General features: G+C 41.1%; 1 protein-coding gene across 2 annotated transcripts in view; it reads left to right on the forward strand.

Annotated features, from left to right (window-relative positions):
* TTC34 (tetratricopeptide repeat domain 34) overlaps nt 1–17,019 on the forward strand; it is a 34,450-nt gene extending 17,431 nt beyond the window's left edge. For both annotated transcript variants that reach the window (XM_072426529.1, XM_072426530.1), the window contains 3 exons: nt 651–924; nt 3,687–3,901; nt 16,132–17,019. In XM_072426529.1, the coding sequence (XP_072282630.1) occupies nt 651–924; nt 3,687–3,901; nt 16,132–16,653 (1,011 nt within the window). In that variant the 3' untranslated portion in view covers nt 16,654–17,019. The remainder of the gene's footprint in view (nt 1–650; nt 925–3,686; nt 3,902–16,131) is intronic.
* Nucleotides 17,020–21,342: the final 4,323 nt, after the last annotated feature.

The following is a 21,342-nucleotide window of genomic DNA, read 5'->3' on the forward strand; positions in this document are numbered from 1 at the left end:
CTGGGCAATCCAGAAAACCTGGATCTGGTCCAGAATTGAAAACATTTGCAAATAGCAAATGACGTTTAAAGAATCTATTCCAGATTTGCTGGATAACCAAGTTTTACTGATGAACGTGTATTCTCTCCAGCCTTTAATAAATCAGGATCATTGTGTCCACTTTGAGATGACATCCCAAGGAAGAAGACTCTGATCCTGAATGATGCCTGAATAAAGATGGAATACTACTGGAGATAGTGGAAGATGAGGGTATTGTCAGGAGGTGTTCTGTGTTATAATAAAGACCTGGTAGTATTTTATGCTACTGAGCATGCGTGTATTTATCATGAACAATATCCTGGCTGACAGGTCCTCTTTATTATTTCTTGATCAAGCCATGTATATGACTTATGTGTGGGACTAGAGTTCCCCTTGAAATGTGACAGAAATACCGTAAGCAATTGTTTGACTTTCCATTGACTTGCCAAGATATAGCTGAGCCATTACCCATCATGCAAAGTGGGCTGGCAGCCAATCGGCTCTGTTTACCTGGGCTAACAATAGATCATTTGGCCGGAGCTGCCAGAGGTTAATTAAAATGGAGATATTAATGACTTCACTGTCCCCAGCGCAGGGAATAATTCATTCTTTCCTTCTCTTTAATCACGCAGGAAGCGGTGTGTAGCGCCGTGTTGGCACTCCGATCGGATGCGGCTTACGTCGCCCAAGAGATCCGCGCTTTGAAGCACGAAGCTCAGATCCTGATTACTGATTGGCTCCATGACCACTGCAGGTCATCAATAGAAGAAATGCTCAATGCCAATAGGAGCTTCCAGAATGACCCAGCCTGCCGTGACCTTGAGCTGATCGCCGCCACTTTGGTTAAAACGGATACCGTGCAGGCGAAAATTCATCTTTTATACATTGATATACTGATTGCAAAGGGTGAGTCCATGCCAGGGTGTAAATCCTGGGGGTTTAGGAAAAGCCCTGGGGTGCAGCTTTCATTAAAATAAATCTAAGACCTGGAGATTCTGCCATAAGGATCCCTTGTTTAGGTATTTCCTGTTAGAGGGTGACAACCTGATATCATGATCCAAAGTTGTCACCCTGCCACACAGGCTTCTGGTGCAAACTACTGTAACAGGAATGGTCACCATCTGGAAATGTAGAAGTATCTCAGTCACCTGGTATCCTTGCAAAAGAAAGGAAAGTGCAGTACTAGGAGCCAATCAGATTCTTGAACAAAGGATAGGGGATGCACAAAGGGTCACTGGAGCATCCAGAATCACCTGAACGCAGAGGGTCACCAGAGCACACAGGTGGGTTGATTTAATAAATGAATATAGGCTGTTTGCTTTGCAAGGTATCATTCACTTAGCTCAATGAATGCGGTGATAATTCACTTTGTCAAGAACACCCAATCATATGCAAGGAAATCTAAAAAAGCAGATTTTTTTCCTTGCATGTGATTGGATGGTTACAGTCAGCTCATTCATTAGGCTATGTGAACTTTCCTTTGTAAGTGGTTAATTCAGTTTGCTAAGTGAACAGCTTGTATACCTTTAGTAAAGCATCCCCGGGGTCAATGAAACACAAAGGGTTACTGAAGCATGAAGGGTTGCTGGTTACAGGATCATTGGAGCACAATGTGCATGCTCTGCAGAGGCGGACATAAGGAGGTGCAAAGTATGCCGCAGTACCCCCTTCAGCCAACAGGTCATTCATATCAGTTCAGAAGAGAGAAACCTCAAGTCAGTTCTGCACAGGGGGCCCACGTCCACCACCAATGTATATAAAAAGGTGGGCACTCCCCGGGCAAACTTACTGCATGGTCAAAGTATGCCTAATTTATTTGGAAATTCCACCAACATAAAATTTTCTCTGTGAAAATAACTTTGCTAAAATCACCTGATCACATGTCCTGGGTCACATCTCTTGGCATGTGAGGATTTACAGCATTGCTGTCTACGCAATTACATGACTGTATTTTTGTATTTGGAGCTAACCACAAGTCACGGTGAATTTTCAGCGAGTCATTCGTATATAAAGGCTCGCCTATACATGAGTGGATACATTGCCTTGGAGCAACTTTATAAACTGGGCATCATAAAACTCCTGCAGAGTAATGTGTGATCGGTAATAACCTCAGACACCTCTCAGAAGGGAGAATTGGATCTGATTAGCTGGGGGAAAGAACACAAAGACGGGGCAACCAAAAGCAAAAAGTATCCAATGCTTGGGCACACTGTGCAGTGAAGGGAATTTTAATAAAAGCCGTTATCTGATAATATTAAAACACAAATCAGAGATGAATTATAACAAATTGTGCTATTGGAATATTGCTGAGTGCAAGCTTATTTAGTTCATTATATCCCACCGCGAAACGCGTAAAGCATATTTTTTTAATGTGCTGTTCATTCTCATACCCAGCAGTTAAAATAAATGCAAGACAAATCACCGCCCTTTACAAAAAGATACTAATAAAGCAGAACAAATAAAAAGATGGGCAATATAAATGGAGGAAGTTATGGAAGGTAAAACAAATTAGAATCCTGAATGCGCTGGACTTATGCCCAAGATTGGGTGCTGCGTTATTTTGGCATTTCACAAGCATGAATGAGCCAGTGCATAATCTCATACAGGTGCAGAATGAGATCAGTGCACGGTTGCTCACAATTAGAAGGTCCTATGGAAGACAGGGCACCTGATCTTGTGCATGTACAGAATGAGATCGGGCACCATGGCTGGCATCATCAGGAAGCCAGAAGAAAGAAGATGGCAGTGTTGGACATAATAGGGAGCAGGAGAAAAAAAAATAAGATCAAGACAACCTGGGACCTGCAGGGTTCAATATGTATACGTACTGAATAATGACTGAAATAATTGTATACATGAAGAATGTGAATAAGGCTGTGTTCACACTGGCCATGAGGTTGCCGTGAGGTTTCGGCTTCCTCGTGCCAAGAAACCATAGAGAATCCATAAAGAATGAATAGGGGTGGCAGTGAATGGTACTCGTACTGCCCACTGCTGCCAGCTGTCAAATGTGCAGACGTGGGCTCTTTAGGAACTGGGGTTCCAGTGTGAGTGACAGACTGGCTGGCAAGGTGCCTGCTGCAGCATGGAATTACCTAATCCTGAAGATCCAGGAAAGCTCACATTCACCAATCAGTGCAAAAGCAAGCATGGGGGTTCTAGTGCATGGTGCCCATTCAAAACCACAGTCCTATTCATGTTGCTGAGTATTTGGAGAATTTCTCAAAATATGTGACTATATTCTAGTAGAACCGCCCAAACATGCTTGAGACATAGACCTTTACTCAGACAAAAAGGGTCAGATTTAGTAGATCAAATTTTAATTCTGCCACTCTTCTTTGTTCCTATGCCAGGACCGGAAATGTGTCCCTATACACTGTCCAAAACTAAACAAAGAATCATTTGGATGTGGTTGGTCTTCAGAGTCTAGGAAAATGTTTCTAAGAGAAGATTTTGACTTTGAGGAGGTTTCTTCTGATGTTGTTTTGTGTCTAAAGTATAGGAAATGATAAGAGATCTCCTCAATGGGACGTCAATGCCATAAAAAATACCCAACACAAGTGTTACTTTTTTCATATTTTATCCAACATGAACAAAGAAAGTTGCGAACCTTAAGGCAACATTTACCTTTTAATATACCTTAACTATATTTCTGGTTTCACCCTTAGACAATCACGAGGAGGCCTTCACTCACCTGAAAAAGTCTTTCACTAACAGCGCCATTGATGAATCCGCAAAGGCGAGATATGGAATTCTCCACGTCAAGTGTCGCAACGTCCTTGCAGCTGCCCAGGAACTCTCCACACTGGCTGGGAAAAATCCAAAAGAGCTGGAGACTCTGGTGAAGTTTTTGGATAAGAGGCAAAGACAGAGCTTGTCACAGGTGAGGTTATAAGTGAAATTAAAAATTTGTCCAAACTTGGCAAAAAGATTTATAATTTACATTGCTTAATGAATTGGTAAATGCTTACAAAAAGTGATGGAAATGTATCCACTAATGACACAGACCAACCCATTTTTGTACCATTGTGAGGAGTTGGACATTATTGTTGTCTATGCCTTTAGGTGACAACTGTATCCCTCACTCTCCTGCCGGTTTTATATTATGCCCCTTTATCAGAACTGTACATATTACATTTGAGATATGCTTCTATCTCAAATATATATTTTTGAAAGTTCTCCACACCCGCGGACACCTAACCATCACACCCCTGTGACCTTGTTGGACATTTCATTCTAAAACAATGATGGTTCTCTAGCATATGGCTAGTTGCATGGTCATGTAATGGTCATGTATTGTTCCTGATCTGCCTTCTTGTTCCAGGTCCATGACTTGTGCATTGAAGCCAGGAGAAAGGTGATAATATCAGCCAGGCAACTAATATTTATAGAAAGGACAGTTAGACTATTTGGCTATAACTGTTCCCTAAGTACAAAGCCAACTCCATAAAGACACAGTTTGATGGGTCTCTGGTGAAGAAACTTAAGTGGTCTGCAAAGATCTTTGACCTCAACCCTAGTGACCTACAAATGAATTATAAATCAGGTCTTCTCTTTTGACCCCATAAATGCTGTTTAGGTTCTTTGGTTTGGCTCTTTGGTTTATTACTATGTTCCAGGTCATCCAAACAAATGCACGTTGGAAGCCCAACTCAAACATTCTCATACACCGGTAATAAATGCATAGAGACCAGGAGTGAGAGGAATTAAGAAGATTTTGGTAAAAAATGCCAGTCAGGTGGGAATAGTGGAATTAAACTAAAGCAAGAAAAAAATAAGTTGGTTGCCATTGAACTCATCCTTTCTATAAATGATAGTTGCCTGGCTGATATTCTCACCTTCCTCCTGGCTTCAATGCACAAGTCATGGACCTAGAACAAGAAGGCAGATCAGGAAAAGCACATAACCATTGCATGACCATGCAACTAGCCATATGCTGGGTTCGTCAATGGCAGGGTATCTTTTAGGTGGTTTTGGGTGGTTATAAAGGTTGCAGTTGACTTAGGCTTCCAACAGATTAGATGTTCCTTTTCACTATCCCGGACATTCTCTTGCTCTAAAGAAAAACTCTACCTTGGTTTAATTACCTATTGATTCTGTCAGTAAATCTTTTATTTTTCCTTGAAATGGGGCAAAGTTCACAGGTCTGCATGTTGTAGGTGAGGATGCTGATATAACCATAAGATAAACAGGACATGCCGGCTGTACGGGGACACACAAGGATAACCCACATTCACTCACCGAACCATAACACACATAAATTATGATTTACACAGGAAGGTGTTTTATTACAAGTCTGACTTTTGTTTAAATTCATTTCAGTTACAGCGTCTGACCGCGCTCACCGCACCTCATAAATCATTTTGTAGTGCAGCAAAAACATCTAATTCAACATCTTTATTAGAAATCACAGTATATTGATCTGCTTGGAGGCCATGATACAGACATTCATTCTTCTTCTTCACCAGAGCCCTGCATGTTAAAGGAAATCTCTTATTTTAATATGAAAGCTGCATGGAGCAACATAGCTGTAAACCTTGGAGAACCAAAAGCTGCAATGACAGCTCCTATCATTTTGTTTCATCTTACCTTTTCTCCATTGCAACTGCTATAGAAATATTGCTATTAAATTCCACTACCTTGGACTTCAGACCAATCAACACTAAGCACCTGATGATTTTTAGGATATATATATATATATATATATATATATATATATATATATAAACCCTTTATATATCCCCTAAATCATTTTAAATAATTTCCAATCTTTTTTTAATTACAGTCACAGAGTTATAGTCAAGTTAACCAATGCATACAGACACTTCGATATTTGACAAAGGCGTCCAAGTTTTAAAAGCCCTCTTGGTTTGAAAGGGTTCATTTATTTCCTACAACGTGTTTGCAGCAAATGCATGCTCTTGGGTACACAATTGTTTTCACAAGTGTGAGTTTTATGGACGGTGGTACTCATGACTGCTATGTGACCCATCATCCTTCCCATGTCAACCCCTCCAGTTATGGTTCATCACATGGACAGAAAAACGTAACATCAACTTCCCACTGAAGTGGTTTTTCTTGAGCAGATTTTTTCTCACTCTCTGAGATAGCCTCAGGTGCAGAACTACATTTACGAAATTCTTACAGGGGCCCCGGTCCAATGACCACCAAGCGGCTGATAACGGCTCTTCCCAGAATTTATATTTGTCCTGTATAATGCTTTAAGGAGCAAAAAGAACTCAGGCCAAGACACAAAAATGTGTAATGAAAGGAAGAGAGAGAACACAATAAGATTATTTTTATTACTTTAATGACTTTCTTACGAGTTGTAAGTAGCAATATTGAAAAAAGGGTCTGAAGATGGAGTATCCCTTTAATCCTCTGTCTGTCTAAGCAGCCTTGCATGTGAATACATGGCACACAGGGGTGTGCATCCATACTTCCCAAGCATGTGGGGAGGTCATTAATCTCCAAATGACGTCCGTACTCCTTGCTAAAGTGCTATCCTGTATCATTCTGTGTAAATGAATTACGCACCGCTCGTCAAACACAATTTATTTTGCCATTTAGCTTTGTCTAAGAGGCACTTCAAACTGAATTAACCTCTTGAAAACCCCAAACAGGTTTGTTGTTGTTGTGCCAGGTGTAAGGGCTGGAGGGGATCCAAAACATCCATTTCTCACACCCAGATGGCATATTAGATAGGGCCGCTCTAGGCTATCAGGGGCTATGTTCACAGAAACTGCAGAATAGGAAAACAGGGGGTGTTGTATTGCAAATCCTTCATTTCATCTTCTAGGAAGCAGTAGGAAAATGGCAGATGAAGAATGAAGTTGGGTCCTTGGTCTGGTGTTTTGTGTATGAAGTGTGAGGATGAACCCCTGGAGGAGAAGGTGTGGGGTTTCCCAAAATGAGTCTAATTGGTGAAAGTTGGTTAATTAATGGCTGGACATTCTAGTTGTCTACATACAGTAAAAGGACTTGCGTTGGCTTCATCATTGGTTGGTGGAATGATCAATGGTCTTTCTCAACCTTTAATTTTAATCGGGAAACCCCTTTTAATTCATTGCCTCTGCTCTGCAAAAACATGCTTCATTGCAAAGTTACTTTTGTGGATCATGAAGCAAGCAACACAATGCTTCTATTTTTTTCTGCAAGATTTTATTATAGCCTCTAGCTATCATAGTAATCATCTCCCGGCCAACATAAACGCTCTGATACTGTTTTGCATCTCGCAGCTGGTTAACCCTAAGCGATCGCGTACTCATGCTGAAAATACGCTTACAAACTCTCATTTGTTGCTGTTCAGAGTCTCTCAATGTCTTGCAATAGAATATCAGCTTCGCAAAGGGTAAAATTTCTAGAGGTCCCAGCTGTGAGGATGTGCGGAGGATAAGTTATTCCCCATTGACTGTCACTCTTGGTCAGACATCTGTCAGGGTATTGCCAGCTTGGGAGAAAGTCTTTTTGAAAAACAAGTTCATTCTACACTTTGGAAACATGTCCGTCTCCTGCCAACTTTCTGTTTTCCATGGCTACACGGAAAGCTTTCGCACTTCAATATTTATAGCCCGCAAGATCATGATGTTAATGAGTTACAAAACAGTCGACAGGGCATTTGGCATGCAGCGTCGGCAGAAAGCCTGGAACTCTTGGATCTGGGAAGAAAGGGAGTTTGTTCGTCAGGCGTAACCTTGCTATTTTGGTGGACGGATTATTCAATTACTGACAAATGACCATTATGCACATGTAGAGTGTACTCGTCCAAATTTAAAAAAATGAGTCTGTTTATAATTGATCTCAGCCACAGGTGGAATTTAGGAAGCGGCTTTCTTCTCTTATCTCCATAGGCTTTAGTGCAAAGGTCTATCTACCATGATTCTCATCATTGCTGCTCACCTTTGACTTTCAGTGTTCCCATTTACTATGATTGCAGCCAGATCCCCCGAGACATTTACTTTGGCTTGTGTAGCTCGGAGGCTCACCCCCTACTTACCTAGCTTCACAAGCACCTCCTCTTCTTGACCTCCCTGTACAAATAAATACAGCACAATGCACTTGGGCCAATGGGTCACAAACCAAATTTTAATAACCATATTTTACCAAAACAATAATATTGAAATAATGCAAATAACCTCCAGGTAGCCCTGAAAATTCACTAGTAGGGATGCAAGTCCTCAAAGGCACTAAATAAACTCAATGTACCACCAGGTCCTGCCACCTTCTTGTTGGGGAATGAATATCAATTCTTGCAGCCCTTTCAACCACATACACCAACTTGGAGTCAGCAGCTCTTGACATTACCACTTACAGAGCTCCAACACCATAGATAGTTCCCCTAGGCCAACACCAAATTACTATCATTAATGGTCCTCAAACTGCTGACATCCAGGGACAGCCTTCCCTACCCAAAAACAAGCACCATTCTGGGGTGGGCAAGTGAAAAACCTGCCCCTATGCTGATCTTGGAAAGAATGACCCCCTTCTCCAGAACATTCCTTCACTTTCTATTCCACCTGTCCACTGACCAACCAACCAGTCCCCACACTTGACCTTTCTTTCACCTTCTCTACCTTTCACCTTAACCTGCTGCCCCCCACCTGTGCACTCATGAAGGCCTTCTGCCTACATTCCTGTTCCCTCTGTTATTCTCTGGACCTCACTTTGCAGAATGTGAGGAATCATCCAATGTGGGTGGACTGACCCTCTAATTTCATTTTATTCCGATACATCTCTGTTTCTAGGGATATAACCCCAAATGTTTTTGCTGAGGACCATGTAATCTATTCAAAACAGAAACATTTGTTTTTCTTCAGATTTTATATGTTGTTTATGTGATGGTGGAAAGCATGTTAAATCAAAACTCTTTTTCTGATAAGTTCTGCCTTTGCCTTCTATATGCTTCTGACACGCAGTTTGCTTCTTTGATGGAAAAAAACTGTTGTTAATACAGCTCAGTGGCTTATTGGTTTTACTTATATGGCAGCTCAATCTAAGGTTGAGGCAATCAGATAAACTGTGCCTCTAAGCTGAAGAGCTGTGAACTTGGCTCTTTCCGGGGGAGCAATGGTCTCTATGCAGAGGTCCCCCTGCTGAACCAGTCTGAAAAGCTAATTATCAATACTGATCAGAGAACTCTGGCTTTAGTATTACAGAAGACTATCAGACCTCTGCAGAGAGATTGGTGCTGCCACAAAGAGAGCAAGGTACGTTCTCTTCACCATGCTGGCAAGGGACAAGCTTTTCTATAGACAGGCTTTTCTATGCAGTCTGTGGCTGCGTTTTAATAACCAGGATCTGTAAGATTTTAAACATATTTTGTTTTGATGTACCTTAATGTAATCTAAAAGTTCAAGTGAACTTTTCAAACAATTGTTCCAGAATTACTATAGTTTACATGTCAAGAGACAGCTCCTCTAGTATGATAGCATGAACAATCGCACATCTGCACTCAGCTTGTACACACAAGGGACATTAAAAACTTTGACAGAAGTCAGGTGTCAGCAATTACTGTTTTACCATAGAAAAAATGTCCCTCAAATAGTTCAGATGAAATCAGCATTCCTGTAATAGAAGTCACACCACACAATGAAAACAAGACATTCCCTGCGGTATGTCCTCCCTGTCGATGGGAGGTTACCGCAGCTTTCTGTGGCTTCATTACCCAGAACCCTCAGCAACTGACCCGTAGGATGACTGCTGTGAATGTGGGAACTGTGGGTACCTTTAACTGGAACTTTCCTAAAACTTGCTTGTGTGCAGATGAATGGTCAGTATTATTCATGAACCTCACACAAAACAGACCAGAAGGTCAGTTGTTGTTGAAATATTTCCTAGTAGGACCAAAATATATAGAGGTGGAAGACTGAAAACTATTTTATATAAATATAGCAAACCTTCTCCATCCATCCAGCTCCATCTTCACTCCAGTTCTATTTGCCCCATCTTTAATATTTCTGCCATTGATATTTTATTGGCTGCTTTAATTTGGGGTTATTTTCCTAGGCACCACCATAAGCCCTTGTTAAGGGAAAGATATACCAGCCATGTCACCTGTAGCCCCAACAAGTTTGTCCTTCAACTTGGTCCCTTAACCTTCCCAGTTTGCCTAACCTTAACCCCTTTATCAATAATTGCCTGGAATACTCAATTTCCGATAATGATTTTTACTTTTCCCTTGATATTGGTTGGTCAGATGATATACAGATTGACATTCAAAAATTTGGCAACCTCTAGACCTGATGGGTGCCAGTTTTTCGAAAATTCTGGATTTGTTACGGTTATATATGCTGTTCATATTACCAGAAAATGACTACTTGTACAATCCTTTCAATGGATGCTGAATCTATATTGGGGCTATACAGCAGTGAATAAATGGGAAGGAATAAGCAGGCACGTGCAAGCAAGACCCCACAGCTGATTATGGAGTACAGGGTTATCAAAATGGCACCTTCAGAAAACAGTGTAAATTTGAAATATGCACTCCAAAATCCATTCTGGAAATCTGAAGGAACCGGATTATCGATGGACGAATTTTTAAATGTCAGCCTGTAATAAAGACTGATAACTCCCAGAAGATAAAGACTAATGAATATTTCATGTCCATGGCTATGTGGGACCTAGATTCCTGCGCTACTATAATGATAACATGTAAACTATATAGAGAGGGACATTGTAAAAAAAAACAGTTTCACCATAAAAACGTTACCCCTACTAGTGCCCCCCCCCCCCCCCCCNNCAACTGCTCTCATCGCTGCCAGTGTGCCAATATACAGTTCCACCATATTTCTGTAGCACTAACAGTGACAGTCGTAGGCTCTCCTTAGGTGATGTAACTTCTGTCCTTGACCAATCACCTTATGCCTTTCTTGGCCCTCCGTATTCTGTAAATGGGCGGGAATTGGGTAAGTAGTTAAGGGATACTACAAATGACAGACGTGCGCCACCAAATGTATAACCCAGCTTTCACTGTCAGAGTGTCAGACGTTCAACAAAGTCATACTATGCCCAAAAGGAGGTAGGTTTTTATGGAAAACCATTTTTGGCATTTTAATTTCAACGGGAAGGTTTGTCAAGAGTCAGGTTTAAAGTCTGGTCGAGGCCAATGGATATTTTATGATATTTTATAGACACAATAAGCCACATAAGGAAGTTAATTTATCTGTTGACTTTGCTTGAATAAAGCAAGTTTGAACTTCCTACATGGAGTTGTCCTTTAAGCATTTTACACTAGATAGAAATAAAATGGTTTATATGTGGAAAAAGCATTCAACATAAATTTTCAAGCTGAAGAACAGACAGATCTGACATGTCCATGGCTTGAGCTGTCTGGTCTCAATAGACCTCTTCAGCTGCGAGTGAATCATGGTCCTCATGCCCACTGGGACGTTTGTAACCTTTACACACATTCTCCAGAGCAACATTAAAAACCTCATTTACTGATCCTCTTCAGACTTTCTTTCTTGATACAGCTGTGGCTGATGAGTCCTACTCATATTACCTTCATTGTGTAACTGGCAATATTGAAAACATAACTGTTTTTGTATTGTTTTGCTGAGAAGAAAATTCTTCATACCACAATACACACTTGTAGGGTTACTGAAAAGGCCAATGTGAGGGGGGCCGGGAGTGGTTTAGGAAAAAATCAGTCAAACGTTTATAAACTTAAATTATTGGAACCCCCATGTGTATTGCCCATTGTTGGTTTAAGTTGAGGTTAGGGTTAGTAGTAGTGTTGGGGGTTCGGTAAAGGGGCATTCATTTTCTTTTACTTTTTCATGTGCGTTCTGAAATATTAAATCATGCTCAAGCATCAGTGTGGTCAGTTGGTTCCTGCTCATGTAGCATGGCACAGATATTACAAAGAAAGGCTTTTATAAAAATAAAAAGTATTTGTATCTGAAATGGTATAGGATTATTTTGAAGATCTTTTTTTCTTAAACAGGGTTCCTCCAGAGGTTGCTAAGGGGTTCCTTGAGAAATGAGCAATTTTTGTCTTTCAAGTCAGTCTAACTGCTATCATTCTTTTTGGTTTTATGTAAGGGTGGGCATCATTAGGCTTGGAATGTTTGTACACATGCAGTTGGGCAGAACAGTCTTCCTCAACCAGGGTTCCATGGAATCCTATGATTCCTCCAGTGGTTACTAGGGGTTCCCTTATTCCTTTAGCAATGAGCAATTTGGACCTGTCAGACCAGTCCAATTGACACCAATGATCTTTTTGGCTTTTTATAAGGGTGACATTCTTGCCAGCAATGTGAGAGATTTTGTTTCCGATGCTAATTTACTTTAAGCTCTGGATACTGTAATTATAGCCGGGTTTCCCTAAATGTTATTTCAAGGGTTTCCCCATGTAAAATGGTCAAGAAATTATGGTACAGACCAGGGGTGCCCAACAGGTGGATCGCGATCTACCGGTAGATTGGAAAAGCAACGCAAGTAGATAGCGGAGCACTGCTTTTCAAAATAAACTCTACCACACACAGGGGTTATTACATCCAAGTTTTTATTGTTGGTAGATCACTTAGACTTGATCATTTTGAAAGTAGCTTGCAAGCCAAAAAAGCGTGGGCATCCCTGATATAGACAGTTTCTGGAACACTAGTTAGTGGACGCGCCTGTCAAACATTTGCATTCTTTCCTTCTACATGAATGGTAAATGTGTATAGCAGAATAGAGTTTATATTAGGACAGCTACTGGCAAACAAGAATTATCCATAAACTAAAATGTTGTAGTGTATTGGTAAATGATTTCATTTCTGCAGTTATGGAGTTGCATTTAGGAATTAAAACTACCACTGGACACTATGGTAGACAAAATGTGGGGGTCTCTCTAATTGAGCGGATAATGAAGAGTGGTGCCAGTGAAGATGTGGGTGCAGCCAAAGCTGGACTAAAGGGTGACATGACAAGGCTGAGAACTTTGACACGTCCAACTGTAGTCTTGGTGGATTAGCATTGAGCACCAATTGGTACTTTTGTTAAAAGGACATTCATACTATTGATGGATACACTCTATACCAGTGTGGCCCTTGACATCACCAAAGAGCTGTATATAATATCAATTGAATATAATGCTACAGGAAGCTGTTGGAGTCAGCAGGAATGCTGTATGATGTGTTGAAAATTGGGGACATGTTTCAGGAGACGCATGACATGAAACTGGTGGAGAGCAATCCTTCCATAGTCCCTGTAATCAATTTTTCAGCAACATCTAATATAACCATAAACAGTGTAAAGGGATGAAAAAAAAAATAAAGGGGTTCCAGGGACTAGAGTACCCAGGTGGCAGGATTGCCATTAGAAATTTCTGGGCCCCATACTAGGTTAACATGCTGGGCCCCCAATATCTAAAAGTTCCAGCTTTGCAAAAGTCAAGCTTTCAACCAAGGCAAAGTACAAAAGTATCGCCTGGCCCCTGATGGTGGTCCAGGCACCTGATTGTGGTTTTGGGTTTTCATTTTTTTAAGTATAAGATATATCATTTTTAGGATTGATTGAGGAAAATTCTGGGGAGTCACCATGAAGGACACATGCGGCGGGTTATCATTCTTTCCTGTATTTATAAATAGTTTTTGTGTTTTTTTTGCTCTGTACTGCCATTGCATGTGGGATTTATTCTCTCTCTTGTGGTTCATTAAAGAGGAAGTAAACTGAAAACTACCCAAAACAAAAAAAAATACACTTATCTTCAATCCCACATAGCAGTCGAGCCATCTTTCTTCCATCGGGTCCCGCGTCGTCCCGGCATCCATCTTCAGGCCGGTGCACAAGGTGCCACCATCTTCTTTCTGTTCTTCCAGGTTCTTCTTCCTACGTCACCTGACGCAGGCCCAAGATCGGGTGATGTAGTTTAGAAAAGAACTTGCCGATCTCACTGCCCATGTGTGAGATCGGCAATTTTTTTTCCCTTTTGACGAAAAGACTTCTTCTGCGCATGCCTGAGATCCCGGGAGGCTCTGCGCTCCCATTAATTCTCAATCACCTGGGTGATCAAGAATAAAGGGGGTGGTGCTGCACCCTTTTTTTTTTTTTTAAACACAAACAGAATTTTCGGCCTTTTATTTAAAGTAAAAATTCTGGGTTTAGGTACACATGTCCACCCAAATCCCTTCCTTCTATCATCACCTTGCACCATATGGCAATGTACCGACTAATTTACACATAATTATGGTTGAAGTCTTTGTGTACATCTGTTGCTCCTCTGCGGAGCAATAAGCACAACCAGGAATGTACTGGATGCACAATTTTTATATTTTAAATGATTTCAACTCATTGGTATCTCCTTTCTAATCCTTAAGTCACAGCACTTTTCATCTTTCACTGACAACAAATTGCCATCTTGTCACACGATTGCACTAATACACTGCAGCCTGCCATTAAGCTGAACTCCAGCTTGTTATCGTGACCCCACTTAAGATCTGATAGACGGGCAGCCTGGTTCTAGTCAGTAAGATGTAATTCTAAGAAATTCATTACAAGACAATCAAGTCATAATAATACTTTCTACAGCTTCTAGCCAAGCAAGCATTGAGGTCATCCTACATATCAGGCTTCATGCAAATTACATAGACTGCTGGAAGGATGGAAGAAGAGAAGAGTGAAGGGAGAGAAGAAGGAAGTCATGGAAGAATGGAGGGTGGGAGGAAGAAAAGGGTGGAAGAAAGGAAGTAATGAAAGAGGGGAGGAAGAGAAGTAATGGAAGAGTAGAGGGAGAAAAAAATGAGTGGATGGAAGGAAAAGAGTAATACATTGTGGAGAGAGAGCAAATGAAAATAGTGGATAGAGGGAAGAAAGGAAGTAATGGAAGAAAAATGGGCAGAGGAAGAAGAGATGGAAAGATGGAGGAAGGGTGGAAAAAAGGATAGAAGTAAAGAAGAATGGAGAGAAAGGAAGTCACAGAAAAGTGGAAAGTGGGAGTAAGGGAAGTAAGGAACGAAGGAATGGAAGGGTGGGGGGAGAAAAGAAGTAATGGAAGAGTGAAGGGGGGATGGAAGGAAGAAAAGGACAGAGGAAGGAAAGAGGGAAGGATGGAAAGAGAAGGGAAGAAAGGATGGAAGAAGAGGGGTGTAGAGGGAGAGAAAGGAAGTCATGTAAAAGTAAAGAGTGGGAGGAAGAAAAGGGTGGAAGAAGGGAAGAAAGGAAGTAATAAAAGAGACGGGGCAGGGAAAACGAGAACTAAGGAGTGCAGGGGGTAGGGAGGGAAGGATGTAATGAATAGTGAAGAGAGGACAAAGGAAAGGGGAAGAAAGGAAGAAATGGAAGAGTTAAGGGAGGGAGGAAGGAAGAAAAGGATGGAGAAAGAAGTAATGGAAGAGTGGAGGGATTAAAAAAAGAGGCAGAGGAAGGAAAGAACAGGCATAATGGAAGAGATGAGGGAGGAAAAAAGATTGAAGAGAGATAAAAAAGTAAAAAATAGTGCAGAGAAGACAGAATAAAAGGTGGGGAGAAGGAAGAAAGGAAGCAGTGGAAGAGTGGAGGGAAGGAGGAAGAAAGGGGTGGAGGAAGGGAGAAACATAAGTAGTGAAAGAGAGAGAGGAAGGTGAGGAATTATAGGAAAGTAATGAATAGTGGGAAGAAGGCAGAAAAAAGAGTGGGAGTGGATGCAATGGAAGAGTGGAGGGATAAAGAAAGAAAATTGTGGAGGCAGAGAAGAAAGGAAGTAAGATAAAAGTGAAGGGAAGGAGGGGAAAATGGCAGAGAGAAGGAAGTAACAAATAGTGAAGAGAGAGCAGAAGAAAAGGTGGAAGGATGGAAGTGATGAAAGAGAGGAGGGCGATGCAGAGAAAAGGGTGGAAGGAGCAAGGAAGAGAGAAGAAAGGAAAGGTAGGATGCAGGCATGGGGGGAAGGTAGGAAGGAAACCAAAAATCAAAGTATTCAAAGTATAAAGAATTAGTGATACAGCCTGCCAGCTATCACGTACCAAAGAGGTAAATCAGGTCATCCTATGTCTTCATGGCTGTTTGAAATTCCTGTTATTCATTTGAAAATATGTGATTTGTTCTGCCCAAAATGTCTTCATTTTTTTTTCTTCCATTGCATAATTGAATCTAAAATGTTTCTACATAGTATTACAGAAAGATTTTTTCTAAGCCGTAAATTTATCTTTACAGATTGGAGGACAAGAAGGTAATTCATTTCTCCAGGAGAAACGTCATGAGAAAGCTCTGGAATATTTCTCCCTAGCCATCATAGCCAGCAACAACAACCCCAAGTACCTCCGTCTCCGGGCCTCGTGCCTTACCCATCTTGGAGATTACAAGGGAGCGGTGAGCGACATGGACAAGGCCATCCAGCGGCACAGTGCTAACGACCTAAGGACGCAAGTAGAGGACTTCTGCTTCAGGGGCCACGTGCTGCTATTGGATGGGGAGGAGGAGGCCTCTTGCCGGCAATACATGAAGGCTGTGAACCTGGACAGCACATTTGCCTTGGCTGCCATCAGCGATTCTCCAGGAAGGATGAGGCTGGCGCAAATATTCAGCCATACGGCACAGAAATATTTTGAGCAAAAACTATTTGAGGAGTCCTGGAAGCTTACAGAATGCGGACTAATTATTGATGAAAACAACCATGAACTGAGGAAATTGAAGGCCAGGATAAAGCGGGAGGCTTCTGGATGTATTGTGCATTAATCTATTGATTGAGCATTGATTTACAATATATCCAAAACACAGCTTTTGAATTGAAGGTTGGATGGAGTTGGGAGTGGTTGAAACTGAAATCAATATTTTTCTCCCTGATGGAGACACAACTAATGTTTTCAGAAAAGTGTTCCCTTTTTGGAATTCTTATCTTTGCCACAGTTCTGGTGATAGCTATATGACTATATACTTCTCATTGCTTTTTGTCCCAGTCTCAATGGGAAAAAAAACCTGATGGAAATCTGCCCCTCTCCTCTATCCAAATACAATTATGTTCATAATATGTTAAATCCTTAAAGTTTTTTGTTCATTCTATTGCTGGTTGTAATCTTATTTATATTAAAAAAATAATTCATATCTTGGAGATTACTCTTTCATTTATATGAAGTTCTAATATGTGATATTGTATTATTTTATAACACACAATGGGTTGATTTACTATTTAATAGACCACAGGCTGTTAACATTCGAACGTCCAATCATGAGCAAGCAAAAATTAGGATTTTAGAGATTTCATTCTACATGATTGGGTATTCTTTGCAATGTGAATTATTGCCATATTCACTAAGCTAGGTGAATTATCACTGCGAGATATTTCACCTGCTGAGTCAACAGAATAAGGCTCCTTGCATATGTCAGAAGATTCTCTCCTGAGATGAATGGTTGCGCAGTCCCCCAATATTGTTCATGGAATGTCATGGAATCTGCCATGGTGGATTGATGAAGGACTATTGTGCAATCCTATGGAGAAGAGCTTAAAGTGGCTCTCACCCTCCTCTTTTTATTGAACACAACGTCACCTATTCCTTTATCACTGGAAACGATCATGAAAGATTGTTTCCAACACCAATCACCCGATGTCTGTAAAGGGCTGAATTCCCTTTAGTAAATTGGACAATTAACTCAAACATGAAGCCAAAGACCAAGCTTATTTCTGAACAAGTGAACAGATTATTCACCAGAGAAATGGAGACATTCATGCTCATATAATATTTACTTTTACAAGATTACTATTTCCAAAATGGAATGATGGCAGTCACATGTAACAAGCCTGATCACTACTTTTGTATCGTTGGATGGTAATTGCCACGTTTATAGTTGTGTTTCAGAGGTGTGCCAGAGGTGTTTTTTTAATTGTTCTCATTTGATTATCACTTTTCAAAGGTTGGAATGATGGCCACAGTGGAATCAAAAATGGCATTTGTGGCTAGAAAAAGGTGATATCCAGTATGGTGATCCATAATCTAATCAGGTGAATGGGGCTCGTGATTTCTCCTTCAATATGGTGATTAATCATCATAGGAATTAAATTGAAGAAACGTCTTTTTAATAATAGAAATAAATACAATTCTGCAGTCACAGTGCTGCCTGCCAAGACTTTCCTCCTTGTCCTTGGTAACCAGTCAGATTCCCAGTTCTCCCGAATGGCAAATAACTGGCAGGGACGGGTTGACATGACTGATTGGCATTAAGGTTGCTTGCTCTATGTCATCCTTATATTTTTATAAAATGTTGTATTTAATGAACTTTAATAGGGGTAATAATCTACCTTATTATCTACAGGTGCTCAAATCCTGCTCATTAACCCCGCTGGTGTTCAGAGTCGGTAATGCAGCAGGGTAAATCAAGCAATCACATATGGAATCCAGAAACATTTTGACATCACCAGATGAATCATGAAATTCTCCTTTGAAGTCTTTTCCATCTCTAGATCATGATGGAAAAATAAACACCCAATTACATAAATAAATAAATGATGAAAACATCCATCTTTGTCTCACTTCTATAAAGCTAAATAGCCCATATGGGAAAAGGGGTGAAGGCCCGATATGTATGTTATTCTTTTAATAATGAATAGGGATTATTGGGTGATTTTCACATGAAAAACTATATTTTTCCAGTGTAAAAAAATTGGTGAAAATTAGGCATATTTTTACCAATGCCACTGTAATGCGCCTGGGCACACAAATCACAACCAACTCCAGGGAACACCTTATTAGACTTTATTCCGTAGTCCAGGTGCAGGTTGAGGTCAAGCACAATAGATCAATCAGATAAGCGATGTACAAAAGGAGGCAGAATGCGTATTCATGGACAATCCAAAGTCAGGGCAGGCAGAGTTCATGCAAGGTCAATAATCAGACCAGGTCACTGCTGGTAATAAGTCTGAGCTAATGACAAGACACGGGAAGACAACAGAGGTCAAAATGGTAATCCAACACTAGCAACACACCCAAGTACACTTTAACACAGAGGCTATAACAGGCAAGGGTGCTAATGACACGATCTCATTAAATGGGCAGAGTGCCCAATCACATTGCACCACCTGGCCCTATTGGATAGGAGGAAACATACTGAATAATTTAAATTCAAACTATACCTGCCCCGCCCTGTGGCGAGGCAGTCGGCTGGCTCCCCCCCAGGGGTACAAGAGGAGTGCATTGTAGCGTGCGCGCCTCTTACGGCAGGACCCTTGGGCCGTTCTGTACTGTTCACACCCACAGGACTACTGTTCACCCGGGACGGATCTCTCTGCCAGTGAGGCAGCCCCAGCCGCGCGATCTGCTGCAGCGGTCTCCTTCACGCTGCCTGCAAACTCTGGGGTCGACACGGGCGAGGACGACGTGGGATCGCTGTACCTTACAGCCACAAATTTACTTCCATCCAGTTCTGCACCATCCTGGATTCTTTCTTAGTTCCGATGTGGAGGAACCAGTGTGCGCCACCATCATCTTCTGTCTTTTTTCTGCTTCTGCTCACATCACCCGATTTCTCACTGCGCAGGAGCGTGATTGGGTGATGTTTCCCCCCATAAATGTAAAAAAAGAACAGATCTTGATGATGTCAGGGGGTCAGTATAACAGCCAGGCAACCTGCATTTGGAGCAGGAGCCTGGATGTTTCTCTTTTGGAAAGACTGCTTGTAACCAGGGACTTCAGTGACATTAGGCAATAGGGCTCCCTCTAGTGGATAATCTACAAATCTCTATTTTTAACACAATAACAAAAATATGGAAGAGAAAAATGTGTAAAGAAGTGAAAGTCAAATTGAATTCCAGATATAACCAGGAATGTGTTCTCACTGAAAATTTCACATTGCTTTTCCTTAAAATAAAAATGCTAGGTGAGCCAAACACAAATACTGTACCTGACAACCAGGACACGTTGCCTTTAGCCACCTTCTTGCAAGAGTTCTCTGATCTGAGCAGAATACACAAAGATACATTTACATAAGTAGGTCACCCTCCAGTGCTCTGATCTATTTTACATGTTTTAGCATATGCCCCTTGTAAACAAGATCAGACAGAGGTAAGGAAGAACGGGAAACCTGCCGCTCACAGAGAAAAAAAAAATATGAAATTATTCAGAGAGAAATCTCCACTTCAGGGGTCAATCCACATAAATGAAACCTTTGGATGCTGAAGAGTTTAACACTATTAGTGAGAATCCTGTGCTAAGTTCACACCTGAGTTTCCAGGGTATTATATAGGGCTTGTACCTTCTCTGCGCCAAGCTGTGCCCTTTATCAGGGTCCTTGCCATTCTTTCAGGGAATTCCTGGGTCTGCACAACAGCTGAGACCATTGTGAGGGGTTCCCACTATCCTGCATGGAGTTCCTAGGTCTGTATATCTGCTGTACCCATTATGCAGGGTTATCAAGGGAACCTACTATCCTAACACCAAGTGATAAGGTTTTCACATCAGCTGTGTCCATTATGAAGGGTTCTCACCATTCTTACATTGAATTCCCAGGTCTGTACACTTGCTGAGCCCAAAAGGAGATTCTCCACCATCTCTGCACTGAGATCCTAGGTCTGCACACCTGCTGTGCTCATTAAAAGGGGATCCCACAGCCCTACACCATTTCCAGGTTAATTTTATGGGATCTTATTGTCCCAGTGCCAAACCTAATGAAGGGTTTCCATTATCCTTGCCCTGAATTTTATAGTTTTGTACATCTGTTGATTTTCCTAGGTCCATATACTGTACCGGTTGCACCCATAATGAACGGCTCCCTAACCTGCAATGTTTCCAGGGGTTTTCCTGGGGATCACACCATCTTAGCTTCTAATGATGAGGTCTTCACATCAGCTGTGTCATTCATAAAGGGTTTCCGTCATCATTGCCCTGTGTTTCTGGGTCTGAACACCTTCTTTGACCATTATTAGCGTCTTCTCATACATGTGTTGAGTTTTTAGGTCCAAATACCTGTTGCGGCCATCATATTGGGTTCCCACCAAAAAGATCATTGGTATGGGCTTACAATGAACTTTAAGTATTTGATGCACCATCCAGTTTTTGACAACTGATTTGAATTACGATTACAACCAATCTAGGTGTCAATTTTAACACAAAAAGAGGTTTCAATTTTATTATAATGGACAACTAAAAGACAAAAAAGCTTCTTACCTGATCAATCAATTAATTTTCAATTAGCATTCTGCCCATTTAGTGTTCGTAAATGGAAAAGCTTCAATTAATTTTCTATCGATTTAACATTTTCATCTTATCAATCAGTTCTTTTGCATAGCGTACAACTAGGTTAAGGCGGATTTATAAAAAAATAAACCCCCTTTTGGAATTGACATTCACATATTAAAGCTTACATCAGATTTTAGCAATCAGACTTGGGTAAAAGAGCTGAAAACCTGTCTACGGATGCGCCCCCCTGGGACGACCA

Source organism: Pyxicephalus adspersus, chromosome 11, assembly GCF_032062135.1.
Source record: "Pyxicephalus adspersus chromosome 11, UCB_Pads_2.0, whole genome shotgun sequence".
Taxonomy (NCBI): Eukaryota; Metazoa; Chordata; class Amphibia; order Anura; family Pyxicephalidae; genus Pyxicephalus; species Pyxicephalus adspersus.